The 22,003-nt window shown below is 45.1% G+C and overlaps 1 protein-coding gene across 1 annotated transcript in view; it reads right to left on the reverse strand.

Moving 5' to 3' along the window:
• Positions 1-22,003, reverse strand: part of PLG (plasminogen) — a 176,549-nt gene that overhangs the window by 149,016 nt on the left and 5,530 nt on the right. The window contains exon 2 of the mRNA XM_068231734.1: positions 323-458. Coding sequence (XP_068087835.1) covers positions 323-458 — 136 coding nt within the window. The remainder of the gene's footprint in view (positions 1-322; positions 459-22,003) is intronic.

The raw sequence follows: 22,003 nt of genomic DNA on the forward strand, positions 1-22,003 counted from the left end.
ACTAATTACCCCCTCTGTGCATATGAGAGGTTACCTGCAAAACATATACTTCTGTGTGTGGTAAGGACATGTTTGGGAATGGAAACACAGGCCTAAATAAAAAAAAACAATTGCCATTATTATAGGATTCTTGTGCAACCTGGCACTTCTGAAACAGAACCTAGCAGGACCCATTAATGTATTGTCCACATTAGTGTAGTTAACAACTAGGGCTGGCAGTATCAAAAAACAATACTACATGTATTCAAACAGGTGTGACCAAGCTCTTGCCATATGATTTAATTATCACAATTATATTATGAACATGGAAGGATATACGTACCTACAAGTGAACCTCTGCTCTTTTTCACATAGTTTTGCACATGCCAAATCATCTTCAGCAGTATAAATCGCTCTTTCTCTACCTGCCATCCATGCTCCTTCTGTTTTTACATAGTTGTCTAGTTCATTGCCTAAAACTGAGAAAGAAAAAAAGGCTATTATTCCTATGGACGTGTGTGTAAAAATGTAATAGAGATTTGTGAATACAAAATTCCCAGCCCCACATCTTTCTAAGTCATAGGACAAAAGTTACAGGAAGGTCATAATTGCATCTTATAGACAAAGCCATCAAGCAACAATTGCCACATGACTGACAGTGAGGCCTGGCAGTCCTTATAAGAGCCCACAGTGCACTGAAAAGCAGGAAACACACTTGTGACCACTGAAAAAGCTAAGTAAATTGGAACTTTGCCACTTTTACACATGTGACATCACCCACTTTTTGACACTACTTCTTTCCCATAACCCTCCTCCAGTGGTCACTTGTTTGTGATTGTCCCCATGCCAAATTATCCCAGTCCTCCCCTTAGTAATCTCCAGTATTAGCAACATAACAGTGTACTTTGCTGTGAGTAATAATTAGAGAAATATCATACTGATTTTGCAAGCAGGCTCAATGTCAACTCAATGTCCTACTTCATAAAAAAGAAAAAAGTACAACGCTGCTAATCCAAAACACAAAAATATTCAACATTTACAAAACCTTCTGTACATATGGGATGGGCTATTACACATAGCAAAGTAAAATGTAAACATGGAAGTATAGGGCTTGTTTTGATGTAGGATACCCATATCAAGAATATGCTCACGGGTGATATACAGTTGAATCAGAACTTTCTCCCAAGGCTCATGAAGGCAAGAACTACAACAATAACTTTAAACAGGTAAAATGTACACATTATCGTTAAATAATACATACAATTACTTTTATATATAAAGAATGGCATGGTGTGTAGAGCCTGGACAATATAAAGTGCTGATGCTAAAAGGGAGCTCATAGGTAACATGAATTTTCTCTTGAAGATAATGAAAGCAAGGGAGAACAAAGGAAACGTTAAACAGGCAGACAGAAAGAGGTCCTAACAGCTAATTCAAGTTTCATAACAAGTTTGCCACTTATCTCATAACAATTAAAATTGAGTAATGGGTAAGCAGGATCCATCTTCTATTAATCCCAGTTCTTCAACAGTAAGGCTGCAAGGCAACAGCCTTATTGAAGTTCCCTTGGCTCCTCCTTCTATTAATATTGCCTCTGTAAACTGCTCTATTGCCCCCTCCAATCCCAGTCAGGGGCAAACCCAGGATTTTCAAGGGGGGGGGGGGATTCCTGAAAGGGGTCCCTCAGCCACACACAATACAGTATAAATAATATGGTAGGACATCATGCTAGGTACACATAATGCAATTTCTCGTCCAACTGACAGGATCTGACAATTATTTCCTAAATGTCCAATTTGCTCCTCCGATTGACAACAGTATAGATCAGGAGCAGTTTGGATACAAATAATAATGAGGACAGGACAGCTGACATTGCTAAGGAAGGGGAAAGTGAAGGATTCACCCTGTAGGTGAACAGGGCTGTGCTCATACTTGTCTCTGAGTTTCCCAGAGCTGCTCCAATGCTCTGTATACACACTGCTGCTGCTCAATGCTCTGATCACACGCTGCTGTTACATCCAAAGTCAACTGTAGCAGGGAAAGAAAGGGGGCAGTGCTGTGAGCTGCAGGAAACCTGCAGATATTCTGGTGTCTTAACTTATGCCTGTCTCCAGACACTGCACCGGCCCTGGTCTGAGGGGGGATTCTTGGCACCTGTAATCCCCCCCTGCGTTTGCCTATGCCAGTGTATACTCATCATGCAGCAGTGTACAAGAGCAATGCTGTCAGGGCTGCCAGACTGTTGGGGAATTTCAATTCAAGTCTCTAAATCAGGGGAAGGCTTATGAACACATGGTGTCAGCAACACAGAGCAGCAGAAGAGCGGAACAGCTAATTGGAGCGTGGACAACTTTGGGGGTAGCCACTCCATCAGCAGCAGCAGTGTGAAGATGAGGTGTAACTGTAAATAAAATATGATGGGCTTGTTAAATTACGATATGCAGGTAAATTACGCTGGGCTCAGATAGTTTAAAGAGTGCTTCTTTACACTTAACGAGCGCTCCACTGAACCCGCACGGAGCCTAGCAGGTCCAGTAGCTTCAAAGTATGATATTCCTGCACTTTGATTGGCCCAATAGCCTGACTGTCAAGCGACAGGCAGCCTACAGGGCCAATCAAAGTGCAGTGGGCGGGTTCAGTGGAGCGCTTGTTAAATGTAACGAAGTGCTCTTTAAACTATCTGAGCCCAGCATAATTTAACTGTGCACACTATGGCTGCATAGCGTGCACAGGGGATTATAACACCACCTGCTGTCATTAAGCTGCGCTGCTGTAGCAGTGTGTTAGTAAACTGTGCATCTATAATGTAGACATTGCCTCCTTCAGCATCAATGGCTAATTTTGGAACTGGACATGCATTTAAAAGAGCATATGTTTAATTTCACATTAATGCATATTTAAAAAATATACAGTGCGTAGCACAGTAGGTTTCCATTAGTATTTTTTTTTCTATAAATGATTTCCACTGGATGTTTTTTTTTTAATCTACATTTGTTCCATTTTACTTCTCTTTCTGCAAACAATAAAACACATGGCGGGCTAAAGCAATTATACTATAAAGGGACCCTGCACACAAATATTAAACAGGATCTGGACCCATCTGTGGTCCCACTGGTGTCTGTTTCCACCCAGCGACTTTGCCTGAAGTCGCACATGTGCGGCCCGTCCACGCACACAGAGCATCACCACGCTATGCGCCGTAAGCGTCCTGCGCATGTGCGGTTCTTGAAAGACTGAACCATGGTGACACGCCTGGTGTGCGGATGGACCGTGCATGCGCAACTTCAGCCAAAGTCTCTGGGTTGAGGGCAGTGGTACTACCGAGGGGACCCAGAGGATGCCGAGGGTCCTTGCAGACTATGGGGAGGGGGGGGGGGGAGAAAGCCCCAGGTAAATCCAGATCCGGTTTATTTTTTTGTGATAAGGGTCCTTTTAATAAAAACGTCAATCAGATCCAATTCAATCATTACCTATACAGTCTTAAATGGGTATAATAACCAATATCTCATGCATACTGCATTATTCTACATTCACACAAAGTTCTTGTTTAGAAATTAAACGTGTACAGGTAATAATTGTAGCAGTGTTTTATCCCCTTACCACCTCCTGTACTGAGGGGAACAATCCCTGGAGCTGTATCTAATATGCATGTGGGTCTGTACAAGAGGTGGTAAATGGATATAATGTCATTTAAGAGGAATTGTCATGACAATCTTAAAATTTAAAACACATAGAAATAAGAAGTACATTTCTCCCAGAGTAAAATGAGCCATATGTTGCTGTCACTTACAGTAGGTAGTAGAAATGTGACATTACCGACAGTTGCTCCGTCCAACGGCCAAAATAGTGTGCAGCGAGCAGGGAAGCTGGCCAACATCTTTGTATTAATCAATTTTAGAGAATGTCTTTATAAAAAATAAAGGCCATGCTGAGAATCCCCCATGAAGAGATGGACTAGCCCAAAACCTGTCAGTAATGTCAGATTTCTACTACCTACTGTAAATGACAGCAACATGGTAGAAAAGTAATGTATGGCTCATTTTACTCTGGGAGAAATGTACTTTTTTGTAGAGATGGCCCGAACCGTTCGCGGGCGAACCTCTATGGAGCTGCTACTACTTCCGGGTCGCAACGACCCAGAGTAGTGCGGCTGCGCTGGGCCAGCGGTGCGCGGCTTTGATCGTGCGCCCATTGCCGGCCACTCTCTGCGCATGAGCGTGACGTCACTCATGATGTCACGCACATGCGTAAAAATGCCCGGCAACAGGAGCGCGATCTAGGACGTGCACCGCTGGGCCAGCGCAGGCGTACTACTCCAGATCATAGCGACCCAGAAGTAGTACAGGTCAGGAGTTCGCTGACGTCTCTACTTATTTGTATGTGTTTTAAATTTTGAGATTTTCGCTTCAGTTCCTCTTTTAACTACAGATTATTGCATCAGAGTTTAAAGAGAACCTGTACTGAGTAAAATTATTTAAAATAAACACATGAGGTAACTTCAAATGAACATTACATAGTTACCTTGCCATCAGTTCCTCTCAGAAGCTTACCATTTTCTTCTTACAGTGATCCCTTCCAGTTCTGCCAACATTTTGTCAGAATTGAAATATATCAGTTGCTGTCAGTTACAGCTGAGAGGAGAACTGATGTGTCCATGTTTCCCTATGGCTCAAGTGGGCGATGTTACAGTTAACAGTGTGCTGACCAGGAAGCTGTTATGGGGTAATAGCCATTTTCAAAATGAAGGACGGAGAATTCGATTGATCACAGTGGACAAACAGGATGCAGGAGAGGAAAAATAGATTGAGGAGTAGACTACACAGGAGGTAAGTATGACTTGTGTATGTTAATTTTGACTTTTAATGTTCAGTTCAGGTTTTCTTTAAGCATGGTGTCTGTAATTTTCTGTTAGATTTTCTGTAATATTTACCTGCTACATGTTGGAAATTATCTATCTAACCATCTACAGTGGCTTGCAAAATTATTTGGCCCCCTTGAAGTTTTCCACATTTTGTCACATTACTGCCACAAACATGAATCAATTTTATTGGAATTCCACGTGAAAGACCAATACAAAGTGGTGTACACGTGAGAAGTGGAACGAAAATTATACGATTCCAAACATTTTTTACAAATAAATAACTTCAAAGTGGGGTGTGCGTAATTATTCAGCCCCCTTAGTCAATACTTTGTAGAACCACCTTTTGCTGCAATTACAGCTGCCAGTCTTTTAGGGTATGTCTCTACCAGCTTTGCACATGTAGAGACTGAAAACCTTGCCCATTCTTCTTTGCAAAACAGCTCCAGCTCAGTCAGATTAGATGGACAGCGTTTGTGAACAGCATTTTTCAGATCTTGCCACAGATTCTCGATTGGATTTAGATCTGGACTTTGACTGGGCCATTCTAACACTTGGATATGTTTTGTTTTAAACCATTCCATTGTTGCCCTGGCTTTATGTTAAGGGTCGTTGTCCTGCTGGAAGGTGAACCTCCGCCCCAGTCTCAAGTCTTTTGCAGACTCCAAGAGGTTTTGGGTTGGGTGGGAGAAATATCTCTGTAAATGGACAATTGTGTGTAAAAAAAAATCAAAAAATTGTCATTTACAGAGACATTTCTCCCACCCAGAATGGGTATGTGTAAAAATACACCCCAAAACACATTATACTACTTCTCCTGAGTACGGCGATACCACATGTGTGGCACTTTTTTGCAGCCTAGGTGCGCTAAGGGGCCCAAAATCCTATGAGTACCTTTAGGATTTCACAGGTCATTTTGAGGCATTTGGTTTCTAGATTACTCCTCACGGCTTAGGGCCCCTAAAATGTCAGGGCAGTCTAGGAACCCCACAAGTTTTATCAGAGAAGTGCTTCCCTATGATTCCTGTAATTTGAAAGGAGATTGAAAGTACAGTAAACAGAAAATGCTAGCATCTAATAATCAGCTGCTTATCAGTAGTGATGGGCCGAACCTCCGATTTTAGGTTCGCGAACCGGGTTCGCGAACTTCCGCGGAAGGTTCGGTTCGCGGAAAAGTTCACGAACCGCAATAGACTTCAATGGGGAGGAGAACTTTGAAAAATAGAAAAAATTATGCTGGCCCCAAAAGTGATGGAAAAGATGTTTCAAGGGGTCTAACACCTGGAGGGGGGCATGGTGGAGTGGGATACACGCCAAAAGTCCCGGGGAAAAATCTGGATGTGAAGCAAAACAGCGTTTTAAGGGCAGAAATCACATTGAATGCTAAATTGCAGGCCTAACGTGCTTTCAAACATCTTGCATGTGTATACATCAATCAGGTAGTGTAATTAGAGTACTGCTTCACACTGACGCACCAAACTAACTGTGTAACGCACCGCAAGTTACCAGCTGTTTGTGTAGTGACGGCCATGCTGGACTACTGTGCAACATGGCGAGATTGCTCTTCCTCACTCAGTGATGTCAGGTAATGTGTGACTGCCTTCTCAACTTTCCATGGCATTGTTAAAAAGCTCACGTTTTGTTTTTAAATTACATTTTCTACTTGTAGCGGTACTTGTTCAGTACCGCTACAATGAGAATCCTATGGAGGCGGGCAAGTATTCCATTTGTGACCCCAGGTAATGGCCGGGGAATGAGGGATGGAATCCGGTGTGGAGCCTGAGCAATGGCTACCACTACACAGGCAAGGAGGGCAGCAGGCAGGCATGCACGCCCGCCCCGAGGTAGTGACCAAAAATAACAATACAGGAGGACTATCGAGGGCTTGCTTTATTTGAAATGAATGTACTTTAAATCCTTTAACGAGAACCAGTTATGGCGGGCAAAGATGACACCACATTCCTTTCACGAGAATCATATGGAGGTGGGCAAGTCTGACATTGTCACCAAGGGTAATGGGCGGGGAATGAAGGTTGGATTCCGGCCCGAAGTGGGAGCCTGCTGAGACCCATGCTGTAGCTGCCCTGACCGTGCTTTGCAGACCAGGCATCTGTGATCAGATGGACCCTTGACCCAGCGGAAGACAAAGCAAGTCGAAAGCATTTGCCAAGAATGTTTTACGGAGGGCAAGTTTTTTGCCTTTTTTTTTCAATTGTTTGAAACTGTAGATGGTTGTATTTTTAAATTGTTTGAAAATGTAGATGGTTGTATTTTTAAATTGTTTTAAAATGTAGATGGTTGTATTTTTCAATTGTTTGAAAATGTAGATGGTTGTATTTTTCAATTGTTTAAAACTGTATCCATTCAAGTGCAAGTTATGCACTGACTGCCAGGTATAATGTACAGTGACAGATGCAGTGAAAGGTATGCAGTGACTGCAAACAGCCGTTTGTGTAGTGACGGGAGTGCTGGACTGGTGCGCACCATGACGAGAGTGCAGGTGATGGTGGCTTTTCAGCCCATATGGTCGCCCGGCTGATGTAGCTGAATGACAGAACAGTGACTGTCCAGCTGATCAAATTTGGTCTGACCACAATGAACTAACTCAGATGTATGAGGTGGTGTACCTGCGCCTTCTTCTTGTTGTTGCAGTAGTAGCTGTGAATCAGTGATTTTACCACCACCACCACCACCAAATAACTCCTGCGAAGTGTCAAATGCAGCGGATGTGGTGCTTGTACTAGCGCTGGTAGCACTGGCTGCGGGAGATGAGGTCTTCTGTGTTAAATACTCAAGCACGTCCTCACAATTTTGGGAAGTGATGGCACGTGCCTTCTTCTGAGCACTGTACTTTGGTCCAGGTCTGCACGAAATCACAGCAACACCACCTCACACAGACCTGCCAGTGCCAGGTGGCCTTCCTCTGGGTCTTCCTCTACCTCTTCCTCTACCTGGTTTGTCCATTTTGTCCATCTCGGGGGGAAGCTAGGTATATGCAGTGAGGTGAGTTCACTCAACAGAAAAGGTAGATGTGCAGTGAGGTGAGTTCACTCAACCCAAAGGTAGTTATATATGCAGTGAGGTGAGTTCACTGAACACAAAAGGTAGCTATGTGCAGTGAGGTGAGTTCACTCAACCCAAAGGTAGTTATATATGCAGTGAGGTGAGTTCACTGAACACAACAGGTAGTTAGATGAAGTCAGCTGAGTTCACTCAACACAAACATAGTTATATGCAGTGAGGTGAGTTCACTCAACAGAAAAGATAGATATGCAGTGAGGTGAGTTCACTCAACCCAAAGGTAGTTATATATGCAGTGAGGTGAGTTCACTGAACACAACATGTAGTTAGATGCAGTCAGCTGAGTTCACTCAACACAAACGTAGTTATATGCAGTGAGGTGAGTTCACTCAACAGAAAAGGTAGATATGCAGTGAGGTGAGTTCACTGAACACAAAAGGTAGCTATGTGCAGTGAGGTGAGTTCACTCAATCCAAAGGTAGTTATATATGCAGTGAGGTGAGTTCACTGAACACAACAGGTAGTTAGATGCAGTCAGCTGAGTTCACTCAACACAAACGTAGTTATATGCAGTGAGGTGAGTTCACTCAACAGAAAAGGTAGATATGCAGTGAGGTGAGTTCACTCAACCCAAAGGTAGTTATATATGCAGTGAGGTGAGTTCACTGAACACAACAGGTAGCTATGTGCAGTGAGGTGAGTTCACTCAACCCAAAGGTAGCTATATATGCAGTTAGGTAAGTTCACTGAACACAAAAGGTAGCTATGTGCAGTGAGGTGAGTTCACTCAACCCAAAGGTAGTTATATATGCAGTGAGGTGAGTTCACTGAACACAACAGGTAGTTAGATGCAGTCAGCTGAGTTCACGCAACACAAACGTAGTTATATACAGTGAGGTGAGTTCACTCAACAGAAAAGGTAGATATGCAGTGAGGTGAGTTCACTGAACACAACAGGTAGTTAGATGCAGTCAGCTGAGTTCACTCAACACAAAGGTAGTTATATACAGTGAGGTGAGTTCACTCTACAGAAAAGGTCGATATGCAGTGAGGTGAGTTCACTCAACTTAAAAGGTAGTTATATGCAGTGACGCAAGTTCACTCAACACAAAAGGTAGTTATGTGCAGCGAGGTGGGTTCACTCAACACAAACGTAGGTGTATGCAGTGATGAGGTGGGTTAACTAAACACAACAGGTACTAGTAGTAGGTAAATGCAGTACTGGGTAGGTAGTACAATGTGCAGCTCCCTGTCACACACACAGGTGTCACTGAATGTGCTGCTGAATGCTGGTGGGCTGCTGGCAGTGGGACACACACATTATGAATTAGCAATGCTGTCTAAGCAACGTAAGTGTCTCACACACACAGGTAGTAGTCACTGAATGTGCTGCTGCTGCTGGCAGTGGAACCCACAGTATGAATTAGCAATGCTGTCTAAAAAAACACAAGTGTCTCACACACACAGGTAGTCACTGAATGTGCTGCTGCTGGCAGTGGGACACACAGTATGAATTAGCAATGCTGTCTAAAAAACACAAGTGTCAGTTTCAAACACAGAAAAAAAAATTGATCACACGAGCAGGATGAGCTCTGAAAATAGCTTTTCTGAGGCGCTATTATAGCAATAAGATTCAGCTAAGCAAGCTAAGAAGGCAAGAGCCCGACTAATCTGTCCCTAGGAGAACAAGTCTGCAGCAGCTGTCCCTATTCTGTCTCTAGCAGGCACACGAGTGAGGCTAATGGCCGCCGAAGCCTGCCTAATATAAGGGGGGGTGGGGCTCCAGGGCTTAGTATAGCCGGATTGGCTACAATGCACCTGCTGACTGTGATGCAGAGGGTCAAATTTGACCCTCATAGAGCATTATGGGGCGAATCGAACTTCCGGGAAAGTTCGCCTTCGCCGGCGAAGGCAAAGCACCCGATGTTCGCCTGGAACCGTTCGCCGGCGAACCGTTCGGCCCATCTCTACTTATCAGCTTAAAGTGAACCCGAACCGAAACTCTGATTCAAAATCAGATACTTACCCTGAAGAGAGGGAAGCCTCAGAATCGTATTGAGCCTTCCTTCGGTGGTTGAATGTAGATCCTGGACTGCGTGGGGCTCCGCAGCCTGAGCTTTACTAACCTGCATGGTCCATGGTGTAAGAGAGAGGGGTCGCAAAGGTAAGTATTTATGGTCAATAACGAATATTAAAATATGTTTTTCATCACATTTTTTTTTACTTTTAACTCTTCGTGGAAATGGGTAAGGTGCATTTCACCTGGGGAGGGGGCTGGCATCAAGGGGTGCCACCATGAATCTCCACAAGGGCCTACACTTGTAGGTGTAAGGGTAGTTACCCCCACTCTCATACTGGTCACTGGATTGGACATGGGTTCTGGGGGAGAGAAAGAAGCTTTGCCACCCCTCTCTTTCAGAACCCCCCATACAATGCTGGTTCCTCATTTATGGGTGAAAAGGGTTAAAGGGGTTCTCTGGGGGGTTTAAAATAAAATCTGACACTTACCTGGGGCTTCTATCAGCCCCCTGTAGCTGTCATGTCCCGCGCTGTCCTCCTCCGATTACCCATTCCCCACCTCCCCCACCAGGCAATTATTCGTCTAACAAGACGAATAATGCGCGCTCCCGCTCGCTCACGTCATCGGGAGCTTACTGCTTACTGCGCAGGCGCAGTTGGATGAGATGCGTTGTTAGACCGGAGCCAGCGGCAGGGAACAGCGGATTGTTGGAGGACGTTGTGGGACCTTACTGCTACAGGGGGCCGGTAGAAGCCCCAAGTAAGTGTCTGTTTTTATTTTCAACACCCCCCCAGAGAATCCCTTTAAAGAGGCTTTGGCAGGGGAGGGGGAATGGGGCACTAGGCTGGTCATCCTAGTACCCCACCACCCACCTCTGCACTGATGTTAAAGGCACAGTGACACATGCCGCTGTTGCTAACTACATCTGTCTGCTTAATCTGGATTTTGCTGGACTGACAGTACAATAAATTATCATTTTGCATTGGATTGTGCCTGAATTCTGCTTTTGTGTATGCTCTGCCTTCCTTCTAAACACATTGCTGGAGCACACCAATGAGCCTGATACAAGCTTGTTATTTACCTCACCTCGTTCCTGCTCTGGCTTTCCTGCAAGGGCGGTGGAGGGTAACGATCGCTTGTTACCCTCCAGCCACCGAGTGCCACGTACCTCCTTGCTTCGTCTTCTTGTAATGGCGGAGAGAGGCCAACCCGATGGACATCCGGGTCAGGCGTCCCTCTGTTGCTAGGCATGCGCCTCTTATATGCCAAGGCCATAGGCAGTATAGCACCGTCCCTAATTGAGAGGCAGGGTATATAAGCCCTGCACTCTCACTCCTTAGATGCTGTTGCATCCCTGGTCTCAGCCACGTAGTCTCCATGCCACTCTCCCCCTCCAAGTCGTTGTCCCTGCTGGAATCCCTCTTCAAACAGGATCCCTCTTCCAGGAACCCCTTGGCTAATCCCTTTGCTACACAAGCCTTCCTGTCCACCTGTTAGTCGGCAATCCTGCACTACCTAACGAGGATCCCTGCACTCCCTGTAAGTCTCCAGTCTGCCATTCCTGGTTCCCTATCCCACTTCTCTGTTTCTCTGCACAGCCAGTCTCCCAGCCTCACTTCCCTATCCTAGAGATGTACAGAGGCGCCAAAAGTATACAATTCTCTAAAATTCTTAAAAATGATCGGGAGGCGGTGGTGGCCCGGTTCACCCAACACAGACACGATGCTGTCGATTAAAGCAAAACCAATTTATTCGCATACTCCTAAATACAAATAGTTAGGAGTATGCGAATAAACTGGTTTTGCTTTAATCGACAGCATCATGTCTGTGTTGGGTGAGCCGGGCCACCACCGCCTCCCAATCATTTTTAAGAATTTTAGAGAATTTTATCCTTTTGTCGCCTCTGTACATCTCTACCTGGTGGAGGGGTTTTACACCCTCTTTTTCTCCTATACACAGAGAGCCGTTCGCGGACTTTTGCGCGCAAAGTACCGCGATTCGCAAGATCGTGGACTTTTGCGTGCGCAATTTGCCGCGATAATTGTGCAAGCAAAAGCCTGCGATCGCGCGAATCGCGGCACTTTGCGTGCGCAAAATTCCACGGACGGCACTTCACGTGCTAACTGTTTAGCACACCCGTGCTAAACAGTTTGCACCGCTTTGTGAATCAAGCCCTATATTGGGCTCTCGGTTTTGTTTTATATCACTTCCCTATCCGCTGCACTTCCGGGGTTTCCCTCAGCCTGCCAGTTCCCCTCTGGGAACTTTCCAGACATCTGCAGCATCCTGGAGATTTAGATTGCCTCTCAGTACCCTTCTGGGAACACTCCAGACACCTGCAGCTTCCTGGGAATTCCTCCAGCTGTCTGCTTCCCTTCATGGAGCCCCTACAACTAGCTCCTTTCTGGGGTTTTTTCCAGCCTGTCTGATCCCCTCCTGAGTAACTAGCCTGTCGGTTCCCTTCCCAGAGGTACCTCTGACTGTCAGTATCTCCGGGACTTACCCTTTCAGTCAGTATCCTCCTGGGATCCATTGCTGTCAGCTACTTACACGGAATTCCCCCTGCCTCCGCTGCCCCTCTCGGTCAGCTCCCTTCCCGGAACTATTCCGCTGGTGCTGCCACGTTCCACCTGGTCCCGACTTGGCCTGCCAGACTTAAAACAATCCAGCATCTGGCAGGGGCCCACCGATCTGGCACCTACTGGCACCTTACTGCAGATCCTCTCCAAGTATCGCTGCAGAAGCATTTGAGTGCCTAATACGGCAGCGGATTACCCCCTCCAGTCCTCCTCCTGGGTCCATCTGTAAGTTTCTTCCATCTAGGCTCATTTTACTCTTCTTCTCGGCTCGCCGGGGGGCATCCAAATAGCAGCAGAGCTGTTGAACGCTGAAGAGAAGGTAGCAACTCCACTCACATGGCATTTGGATGTCTCCTCTGGGTCTTCGACTATGTAACTAAGTATAATGTCCCATGCACTGTGTACTCACTATTAAATGTAATGTACATTACTGCTTGTGTTTTGCTGTACCATCACCAACCCTGTATGTGCCAAAAATAGTTCCGGGTACAATCCCCGTTGTACTTGGCAAAATAAATAATTCTGATTCTGAAGTCCGTTCCCCTCATGGATATTGTGTCCTTCCTGACATCCCTATTTGTAAGGGCCCGTTTCCACTGGAGTGGAAACCGCTCTGTATCCGCAGAGTTTCCCCGCAGGCAAATGGTGCGGGGAAACTCTGCCATAGGAAACTATGGCACCACCGGCCGAATTGCTTACCCTAGCAATTCGAGCGACACTGCCCGCAGATTTCGCGCGGGAGGCTGCGAATCCCATAGCCATGCATGGCACGGCTTCTGGGATTCGCCTGCGATCCCGCACATCTGAAAGTGCCGCCGCACGTCTCGCTGACGCGTGCAGCACAGATGGAAAGGGGCCCTTAGGCTTTCCTGTCCTGCCAGACGTGTCCAGCTAGCCTGTCCTAGCCCAATTGCCCAACGGTCTACTTTGCTCAAGACCCGGTGCGTGACGAGATAACAGACACAGGTAATACACAATACAATAATAAGGTCTAGACCAGTATATACTTGTGCACAAGTAAATATCGAGGTACAAAGTCGTAAGGCTATTCGTAGTCAATAGCAGACGGGTCGGTAACGGGTATCAGATGTCAGTCATGTTTCAGGGATCAGGCAAGAGCAGAGTCAGGGTCAGGCTGAGTCGGTAACAGGAATCAGATGACTGAGTTACAAAATCATTAGGCTAGAGCGTAGTCTAAGAGGCAGGCAAAAGTCAGTACACAGATAATAATACAGTAGATATAATTGCTAGAGAATTACAAATTACAGCTATCAATGATCTAAGAGCAAGACTGACTACAAAAGTACAGGCTAGCTAGGCCAAGAACCAGCGAACTGATTAGTATCAAGGCCAGTGCACCAACTGATCTGCATGCACCTGATTGGCCGGGACCCAACATTTCTCCTCAGGACCATATCCCTCCCAGTCTACCAGATACTGTAAAGAATTGCGGACCTTAAGAGAATCTAGAATTCTCTTGACTTCATACTCAGTTTCCCTGTCAATCTCAACAGGAGGAGGAGGGTCTATGGTATGGAACTAACCTGGCCTTATGTACTCCATAGCAATCTCCCCATAACCATTCCCCGGTGATGCCCACTGGTGACATTACTACTGATGTCACCTAGATCCTCCTTCTTAGCCTATAAGGCTTGTCAGATGCCGCGTGCACGTGTTTGGTCTCATGCACGCGCACGGCGGCATTCACCGCTAGAGGGACTCCAGGAACGCTGCCGGAAGATGTCAGCGCGGCAGTCCCGCCGCTCGCCCGGACCTCGCCGGAGACACCGCGGGACCTGCCACTGGAAGGTAAGATTATTACATTACCCCCCCTTCCTGAGGAGTGGTCTCCGAACACTAATCACTAGGTTTGTCAGGATTTTTAGAATTAAATTCTTGCACCATCTGATCTGCATGCACCTGATTGGCCGGGACCCAACATCTCTCCTCAGGACCATATCCCTCCCAGTCTACCAGATACTGTAAAGAATTGCGGACCTTAAGAGAATCTAGAATTCTCTTGACTTCATACTCAGTCTCCCTGTCAATCTCAACAGGAGGAGGAGGGTCTTTGGAAGTAAGTATGTTAGCTGCCGGTTTTAGGAGTGAAACGTGCAATGATCTAACTCCCTTAATAGATGGTGGCAACATCACCCGGTACACAACATCATTTATTTTCTCTTTAATGGGATATGGACCAATAAATCTTGGTCCCAATTTAGCTGAAGGTTGATGCAGGGGAATATTACGAGTAGAGACCCAAACAAGATCTCCAGGAGAAAATTTAAACTCAGGTAAACGTTTAGCATCTGCATAGAATTTCTGACGGTCCACAGCATCCTGCAAATTTTGTTGAACCTGGGCCCAGATTCGCTGAAAGTGAGAATTCCAGTCCTCTAATTCTGGAAAAGGAGAGGGAGCTTATGGGAAACAAGTGAACCGAGAGTTCTGACCGAGAGTTATTTCAGTTTTTCTATTGGTCTCAGGATGAAACCCAGACGAGAAGGACAAAGTGAATCCCAACAAGGAACTGAAAGCCCACCAAAAATGGGAGACGAACTGCATCCCCCCCCCCCCCCCCCCCGGTCAGATACTATATTTCCAGGTATTTCATGCAGGCGGAATACATGAATGATAAATAGTTTTGCTAACTCTTTAGCGGAAGGTAATCCAGTCAGTGGTACAAAATGTGCCATTTTGCTAAAACGATTGATGATTACCCAAATTACCCTTTACCCTCCTGAGGGGGGCAGATCTACTATAAAGTCCATGGACAAATGAGTCCATGGCTTTGTTGGTATGGGTAAAGGTCTCAGATGACCTCGGGGGGCAACCAGAGAGACCTTGTTTTTGGCACAAATGGTACAAGCAGCCACAAACGCCTTACAATCTTTGCTTAGTGACGGCCACCACACGTGACGAGACAAGAGTTCCAAAGTCTTAGTCTCGCCTGGATGTCCTGCTAACTTTGACTCATGAAAAAGTATCTGGAGATGGAGGTGCACGGGCACATATTCTACATTGGGGGGTGTCTTTGAAGGAGTATCTTGTTGAAAGGGTTGTAATAATGCATTCAGATCAGAACCTCCCTGAGTGTGTAAGGCTGCCACAACACAATGTGCAGGAAGAATGGTCTCAGAGTCTATAGAAGAGGAAGTTTCTACTTCAAAGCTTCGAGACAAAGCATCAGCTTTTACATTTTTGGGCCCAGGTTTATACGTAATCGTGAAATTAAATCGAGAAAAGAACATGGCCCACCGAGCCTGTCTCGAATTGAGTCTCTTAGCTCCTTCAATATATTGCAAGTTTTTGTGATCTGTATACACAGTAACTGGATGTAGTGCCCCCTCTAACCAGTGCCTCCACTCTTCAAAAGCCATTTTTATCGCTAGTAACTCCCTGTTGCTTATGTCGTAGTTACGCTCAGCTGATGAGAATTTTTTAGAAAACAATGCACAAGGGTGCAGTCTCTCTGGTCGACCTGAATACTGTGATAGCACTGCTCCCACTGCAACTTCAGAGGCGTCAACCTCAACGAAGAAGGGTAACTCAACGTTGGGGTGTGTAAGAATGGGAGCTGAACAGAAGGCAGACTTCAGGACTTCAGTTTTTATAAACTTGCGGTAGTAATTAGCAAACCCTAGAAACCTCTGAATAGCCTTGAGACCCTTAGGTTTTGGCCAGTCTAAGACTGAAGAGAGTTTCTTCTGGTCCATGCATAAGCCAATATCTGAAATTATGTACCCCAAGAAAGGTACCTGGGTAACTTGAAACAGGCATTTTTCCAACTTTGCAAATAAAGAGTTCTCCCTCAGTATTTGCAACACATATCTTACATGCTGACGGTGTTCCGACAGATTACTCGAATAAATCAAAATGTCATCTAAATAAATCACGACAAACTTCCCCAAGACATTTCTGAACAGGTCATTCACAAAATCTTGGAAGACGGCTGGGGCATTGCAAAGACCAAAGGGCATCACAAGGTATTCATAATAACCGTCTTGTGTGTTAAAAGCCGTCTTCCACTCGTCACATTGACGTTTCCTAATTAAATTATATGCCCCCCTCAGATCCAGCTTGGAAAAAATTCGGGCACCTGACACCTGTGAAAAAAGATCATCGATAAGTGGTAGTGGGTATCGATTTTTCACGGTGATTTTGTTAAGTCCCCTATAGTCGATACATGGACGTAACCCCCCGTCTTGTTTCTCCACAAAGAAAAACCCAGCTCCGGTTGGAGAAGTGGAGGGTCGAATGAACCCTTTTTCCAGGCTTTCTTTTATGTAGTCTTTCATGGAAAGTTTCTCGGGACCAGTCAGGTTATAAAGATGACCCCGTGGGGGCATAGTACCGGGCAGTAAGTCGATTGGACAGTCATACGGTCTGTGAGGGGGTAATTTGTCGGCAGACTGGGAAGAGAAAACGTCTCGGAAGTCCTGATATGGGGGTGGAACTTGGACCTGTTCCAATTCTACAGTTAATAGGGGTATATTCTTCAAACAGATCCTTTGACACTGCGGAGACCAGTTAGTCAACTGTCCTGAAAACCAATCAATATGAGGGTTATGGAGCTGTAGAGATTGGATTTTTGACCTGTAGAGGTGTGTCATCAATGGCGGTGACTTATAATTTGTTTTGTAGAGGTAGAACCGGAATACCTACTCCGTTGCAGTCACAGAATCAACAACATTTCCAGCTGCCCCAGAATCAATAAATGCTTGAAAATGAAATTAGTTTTTTTTTGTTAACATAAATTGTAGCTGAAAGGAGTACTTTCTTTATTTTGAGGGGAAGAGACTGCTCACCAACTTCACCTAGGTGCTGTAGTTTTCCGGCACTTTCTTTACAGAACAAGATTGAGCGAAATGACCTTTGCCCCCACAATACATACACAATCCTTCCTGTTTTCTTCTATTTCTCTCTAATGTCGAGAGTTTAGAAAAGCCCAGCTGCATTGGCTCATCGCCAGATGAAACAGCTGAACTGGAAGTTTTACAAATGCTAGCAGTCGTTTCATATGCTTTTCCCTGACGACGGTGCCTGATCCGTCTATCTGCGCGAATGACTAACGAAATGGCATCCTCTAGAGTTTCAGGATGACTTATTAAGATGTCTTTAACTGCATCAGACAATCCGAGTAAAAACTGGTCTAGGAGTGCTGCCCCACCCCACTTAAGTGAGACAGACCACTTTCTGAACTCAGCAGCGTATTCTTCGGCAGTGTGACGCCCCTGCCGTAGATCTCGTAATTTACGTGCTGCAGTAGCAGAAATGTCTGGATCTGCATAAATGGTACCCATTTCATTAAAAAAAACTTTCCACAGAGGTGAAAGCAACATGATCGGGATCCAGTTTTAATAAGATTAATCTTCTGCGCCTCCGTACCAGAAGATCTTGGCCTAACTTCAAAGTATGACATGCAACAGTTTCTGAAGTTACTAAAATCTGACCGTGAGCCTGAAAACCTTTCTGGTAGTGGCGTTTTCGGCTCCAAGACTGGTGACATGAGAGCCGGTAGGGAGCCTGTGGAACAGTGGCGGGTATATTAATCTGAGCAACAGCATTAGATAACTGCGTAATCTGAGACTGCTGATTATTTAGTTGCTCAGTGAGGTGATTAACCGCGCCAATAAGAGTCTGAATCTGCTCCTGCATGGCTTCCATGATATCTGTATGGGCCTTGATAATATCACGCTGGTGCGTGACGAGATAACAGACACAGGTAATACACAATACAATAATAAGGTCTAGACCAGTCTATACTTGTGCACAAGTAAATATCGAGGTACAAAGTCGTAAGGCTAATCGTAGTCAATAGCAGCCGGGTCGGTAACGGGTATCAGATGTCAGTCGTGTTTCAGGGATCAGGCAAGAGCAGAGTCAGGGTCAGGCTGAGTTGGTAACAGGAATCAGATGACTGAGGTACAAAATCTTTAGGCAAGAGCGGAGTCAAAGAGGCAGGCAAAAGTCGGTACACAGATAATAATACAGTAGATATAATTACTAGAGAATTACAAATTACAGCTATCAATGATCTAAGAGCAAGACTGACTACAAAAGTACAGGCTAGCTAGGCCAAGAACCAGCGAACTGATTAGTATCAAGGCCAGTGAGCTACTGAAGCTCCTGGCCTTAAGTACTCCATAGCAATCTCCCCATAACCACTCCCCCTATGATGCCCACTGGTGACATCACTACTGATGTCACCTAGATCCTGCTTCTTAGCCTATAAGGCTTGTCAGATGCCGCACGCGTGTGTTTGGTCGCATGCACGCGCGCGCCGGCATTCACAGCTAGAGGGACTCCAGGGACGCTGCCGCAAGATGTCAGCGCGGCAGTCCCGCCACTCGCCCGGACCTCGCCAGAGACGCCGCGGGACCTGCCACTGGAAGGTAAGATTATTACACCCCTCCTATCCCTTCAGGTACCCTCTGTTATTACCTGATGTGGTAGTCCTGGGGGTCGTGACGTGGCAGACACCAGGCAGCAAAGTAGTCCACCATCCACTAGGGGTAACGGCGCTTCATCCCTTGCGGGGTGCGCTGGTGAAGACCCGTGCCTGCTTAAACCCCACGTCCTGGGGCTGCTCGCTCCTCAATACCAGTGACGGGATCAAAAGAACTCCAATGGTTCACAAGAACCCTGACAGAGCCATTTCAGCAAAGAAAGCGCAGACTTCGCCTATACACGGTAAGATAATTCCCAAATTTTATCTTGTTCACCTTTAACCATAGTGAGTGCTGCACTGACTAAACTTTATCTTATGTATTGAACACACTATAAGTATATTTGCCAGGAATGTTTGTACAGCCGTATTGTGGCTGTACAACAATCCTTGGCCAGTTCCACTGGGTGTTGCCAGTTCACTGGGTTCCAAATGAATGTATGCCTGCCATTGTCACGAAAATACAAAGCGAGCAAAAAAGGCAGAATTCACTGCGAGATCTAGCATGAAAAATGTGCTTGCTCATATACAAATATGTAAATACCGTATAAGACGACTGGGCGTATAAGACGACCCCCCAACTTTTCCAGTTAAAATATAGAGTTTGGGATATACTCGCCGTATAAGACTACCCCTCTTCCAACGCACACCAAATAAAAATTAAAACAAAACATCATACTATGTATGAACAGATACTGGTGCTGTACTGTATGTGGTACCCAGTATATAACGTTATACAGGGGACTGACTGGTTGGATTGGTCCAACCTCTCCCTAAGTGAATTGGTCAGCTCTTCCTGTCTCCCTGTTTATCAGAGAGGTATGGAAGAATAGATTGCGCTGTGCCCATAAAACACGCCTCTTTCACACTTCTGGCCCATCTTTGTATCCTATTAACGTCCTTCTCTGCCTCTCAGATCTCGCACATGTGTGTCTGCAACGCTTCACTACAGTCCTCAGCAGCGAGATCTGAGATGCAGTAACAGGATAAGGGGTATCACCTGGCATCAATGACACCTGGCGTATAAGACGACCCCTGACTTTTCAGAAGATTTTCAAGGGTTAAAAAGTAGTGTTATACGCCAGAATATACAGTAATACTCTGAACATGCAAATACTCACTTTATGAGCCTTAAATCCAGGCACATATCCTGAACCGCTGGTGTATTGTGAGCCTTCAGCTTATTAATTATACAGAGCCACATCAATCCAACATGCATACAGCCTGTTTTCAAGGTTATGGTGAACATCAGTGCATGGAATGGATTAACATGGCTCTATGGCAGTGGTTTGCAAACTGTGGGTCGTGACCTCTAAATGGGCCATAAGCCTTTTTCTGGAGTTCATGGAGGGTTCAACTGCATGTTCTATTCACTGGAACAGATATGAATTTTCAGTCTCAGTGCCCACAACCTTGCATGGTAGAGGCTGCTTGTCTTGTCCTAACAGAACTTTGTCAACAAACTTAACCAGATAGCAGGCAGCCCGGCCTCTGGAGCCTTTTTTACCATTGTTAGCCACTAATCGCAGCAATTACCATGAAAATGTAGGGCACCAATGGCGGGCATTGGCATAGCTGCCAATCACGGCAATCAGCATTAAAGACTATGGCAGCTGTTATCCTTACAAGCGCAATGCCTCCATGAAATGCCTGCTATTTGTAGCTGCAGTTTGCACAGCGGGTGGCACCAGCAACTGCTATTTTAACATGCACTTCCAGCACCCTTTGTAATGATAATATAAGCCAGGGGGGAGTATTAAAGTTTAGGTACCTCTGGGGGGGTTAAGGTCAGGCGCAGGAAGGGGTTTAAGATTAGGCATTACCATGGGGAGTAAGGTTGGGCACCACCAGGGGGTTAAGGATAGGTATTGTTGGAGGGTTCTGTGTGAGAGTAGGGTTACGTCATAGGGAAACATTGGTAAATTATATTTTACTATCAGAATTAACTAGTAATTTTACCGATATTCTGCCAGCGGCTATATCTGGTGCCCTTTTTACCGGGTGCCTTTTTTACATGAACACATTAAAAAAAATCTTCAGATTTTTCTTCAGGTTCACAGATCATCAGTTGTTTGGTGTAATATTGTGATACTGTTTCACATAACATTTACTGTTATACTTTACAGGACTCTATTTTATTCAAAAACTGTAAAAATAGAAGTTATTAGATAATTAAATAAGAGATTATGGCTTGTGCCTAAAGGAACCATCGTACTGTGTAGGTACTCCTGAGTTACAAATCTAAATATTATAAAATGTCAACATGAAGTTTAAAAAAATAACATGCCGTTTGTATCAGGAAATAAGCTCTTTAGCTTTGACCAGTTTGTTTCCCATAAGAAAACGCGTTTTATTTACATAACTGGAGTTGACTACATCTAATCTGAATTACAAAATGTTTTTTTTAGGCTTCCCAGAAGACTACGGATAAGGTTATGTTTGAAAATAGGACATGATTGCTGAAATCTGTCCTGGAGTAATGTTCCCGTTAGGAAATCAAAGGTAGGAACCTTGCTTGCCAAACAGACTTGCAATCTAAAGAGGAAGTGTAGTGAAAATGACATATGAATAAAATTGCTTTTAAATTTAAAATATTCATTTACTTAGTCAATGTTTGCCCATTGTAAAATCTTTCCTCTCTCTGATGTACATTCTGAAATGTATCACTGGTGGTAACATCTTTAGGCCCTGTTCATACTGTCAGCATTTACAGAACGCATAGAAATTCAAAGAAACGCAAGTTGAAAAACGCATGCGTTTTTCTTGCGTTCAAATGCGTTTTCTATTGCGTTTTGCACACACACGTCACACAGGAAACAGAAAAGAATAATGAGAAACGCAGAGGGAAACGTACTCTAAAAACGCAATAGTACGCGTTTTTGATACGCATCTATAGACTTTCATTGCGTCCGTTTCTGTGCGTGAACACAGAGAACTGCGTGCAGCAATGCGGATGAGAAACGTATGCATGTCATACGCATACATGTGAACGAGGCTATTAGAAAACATTAGTAGCCGTTTCTATGTGAAAAGTCTGCCCGTATGCGTTTTGTAAAAACGGCTAGGAACGCACATAGTCTGAACGGGGCCTTAGTCCT

The sequence above is a fragment of the Hyperolius riggenbachi genome, chromosome 4 (genome assembly GCF_040937935.1).
Source record: "Hyperolius riggenbachi isolate aHypRig1 chromosome 4, aHypRig1.pri, whole genome shotgun sequence".
Lineage (NCBI taxonomy): Eukaryota > Metazoa > Chordata > Amphibia > Anura > Hyperoliidae > Hyperolius > Hyperolius riggenbachi.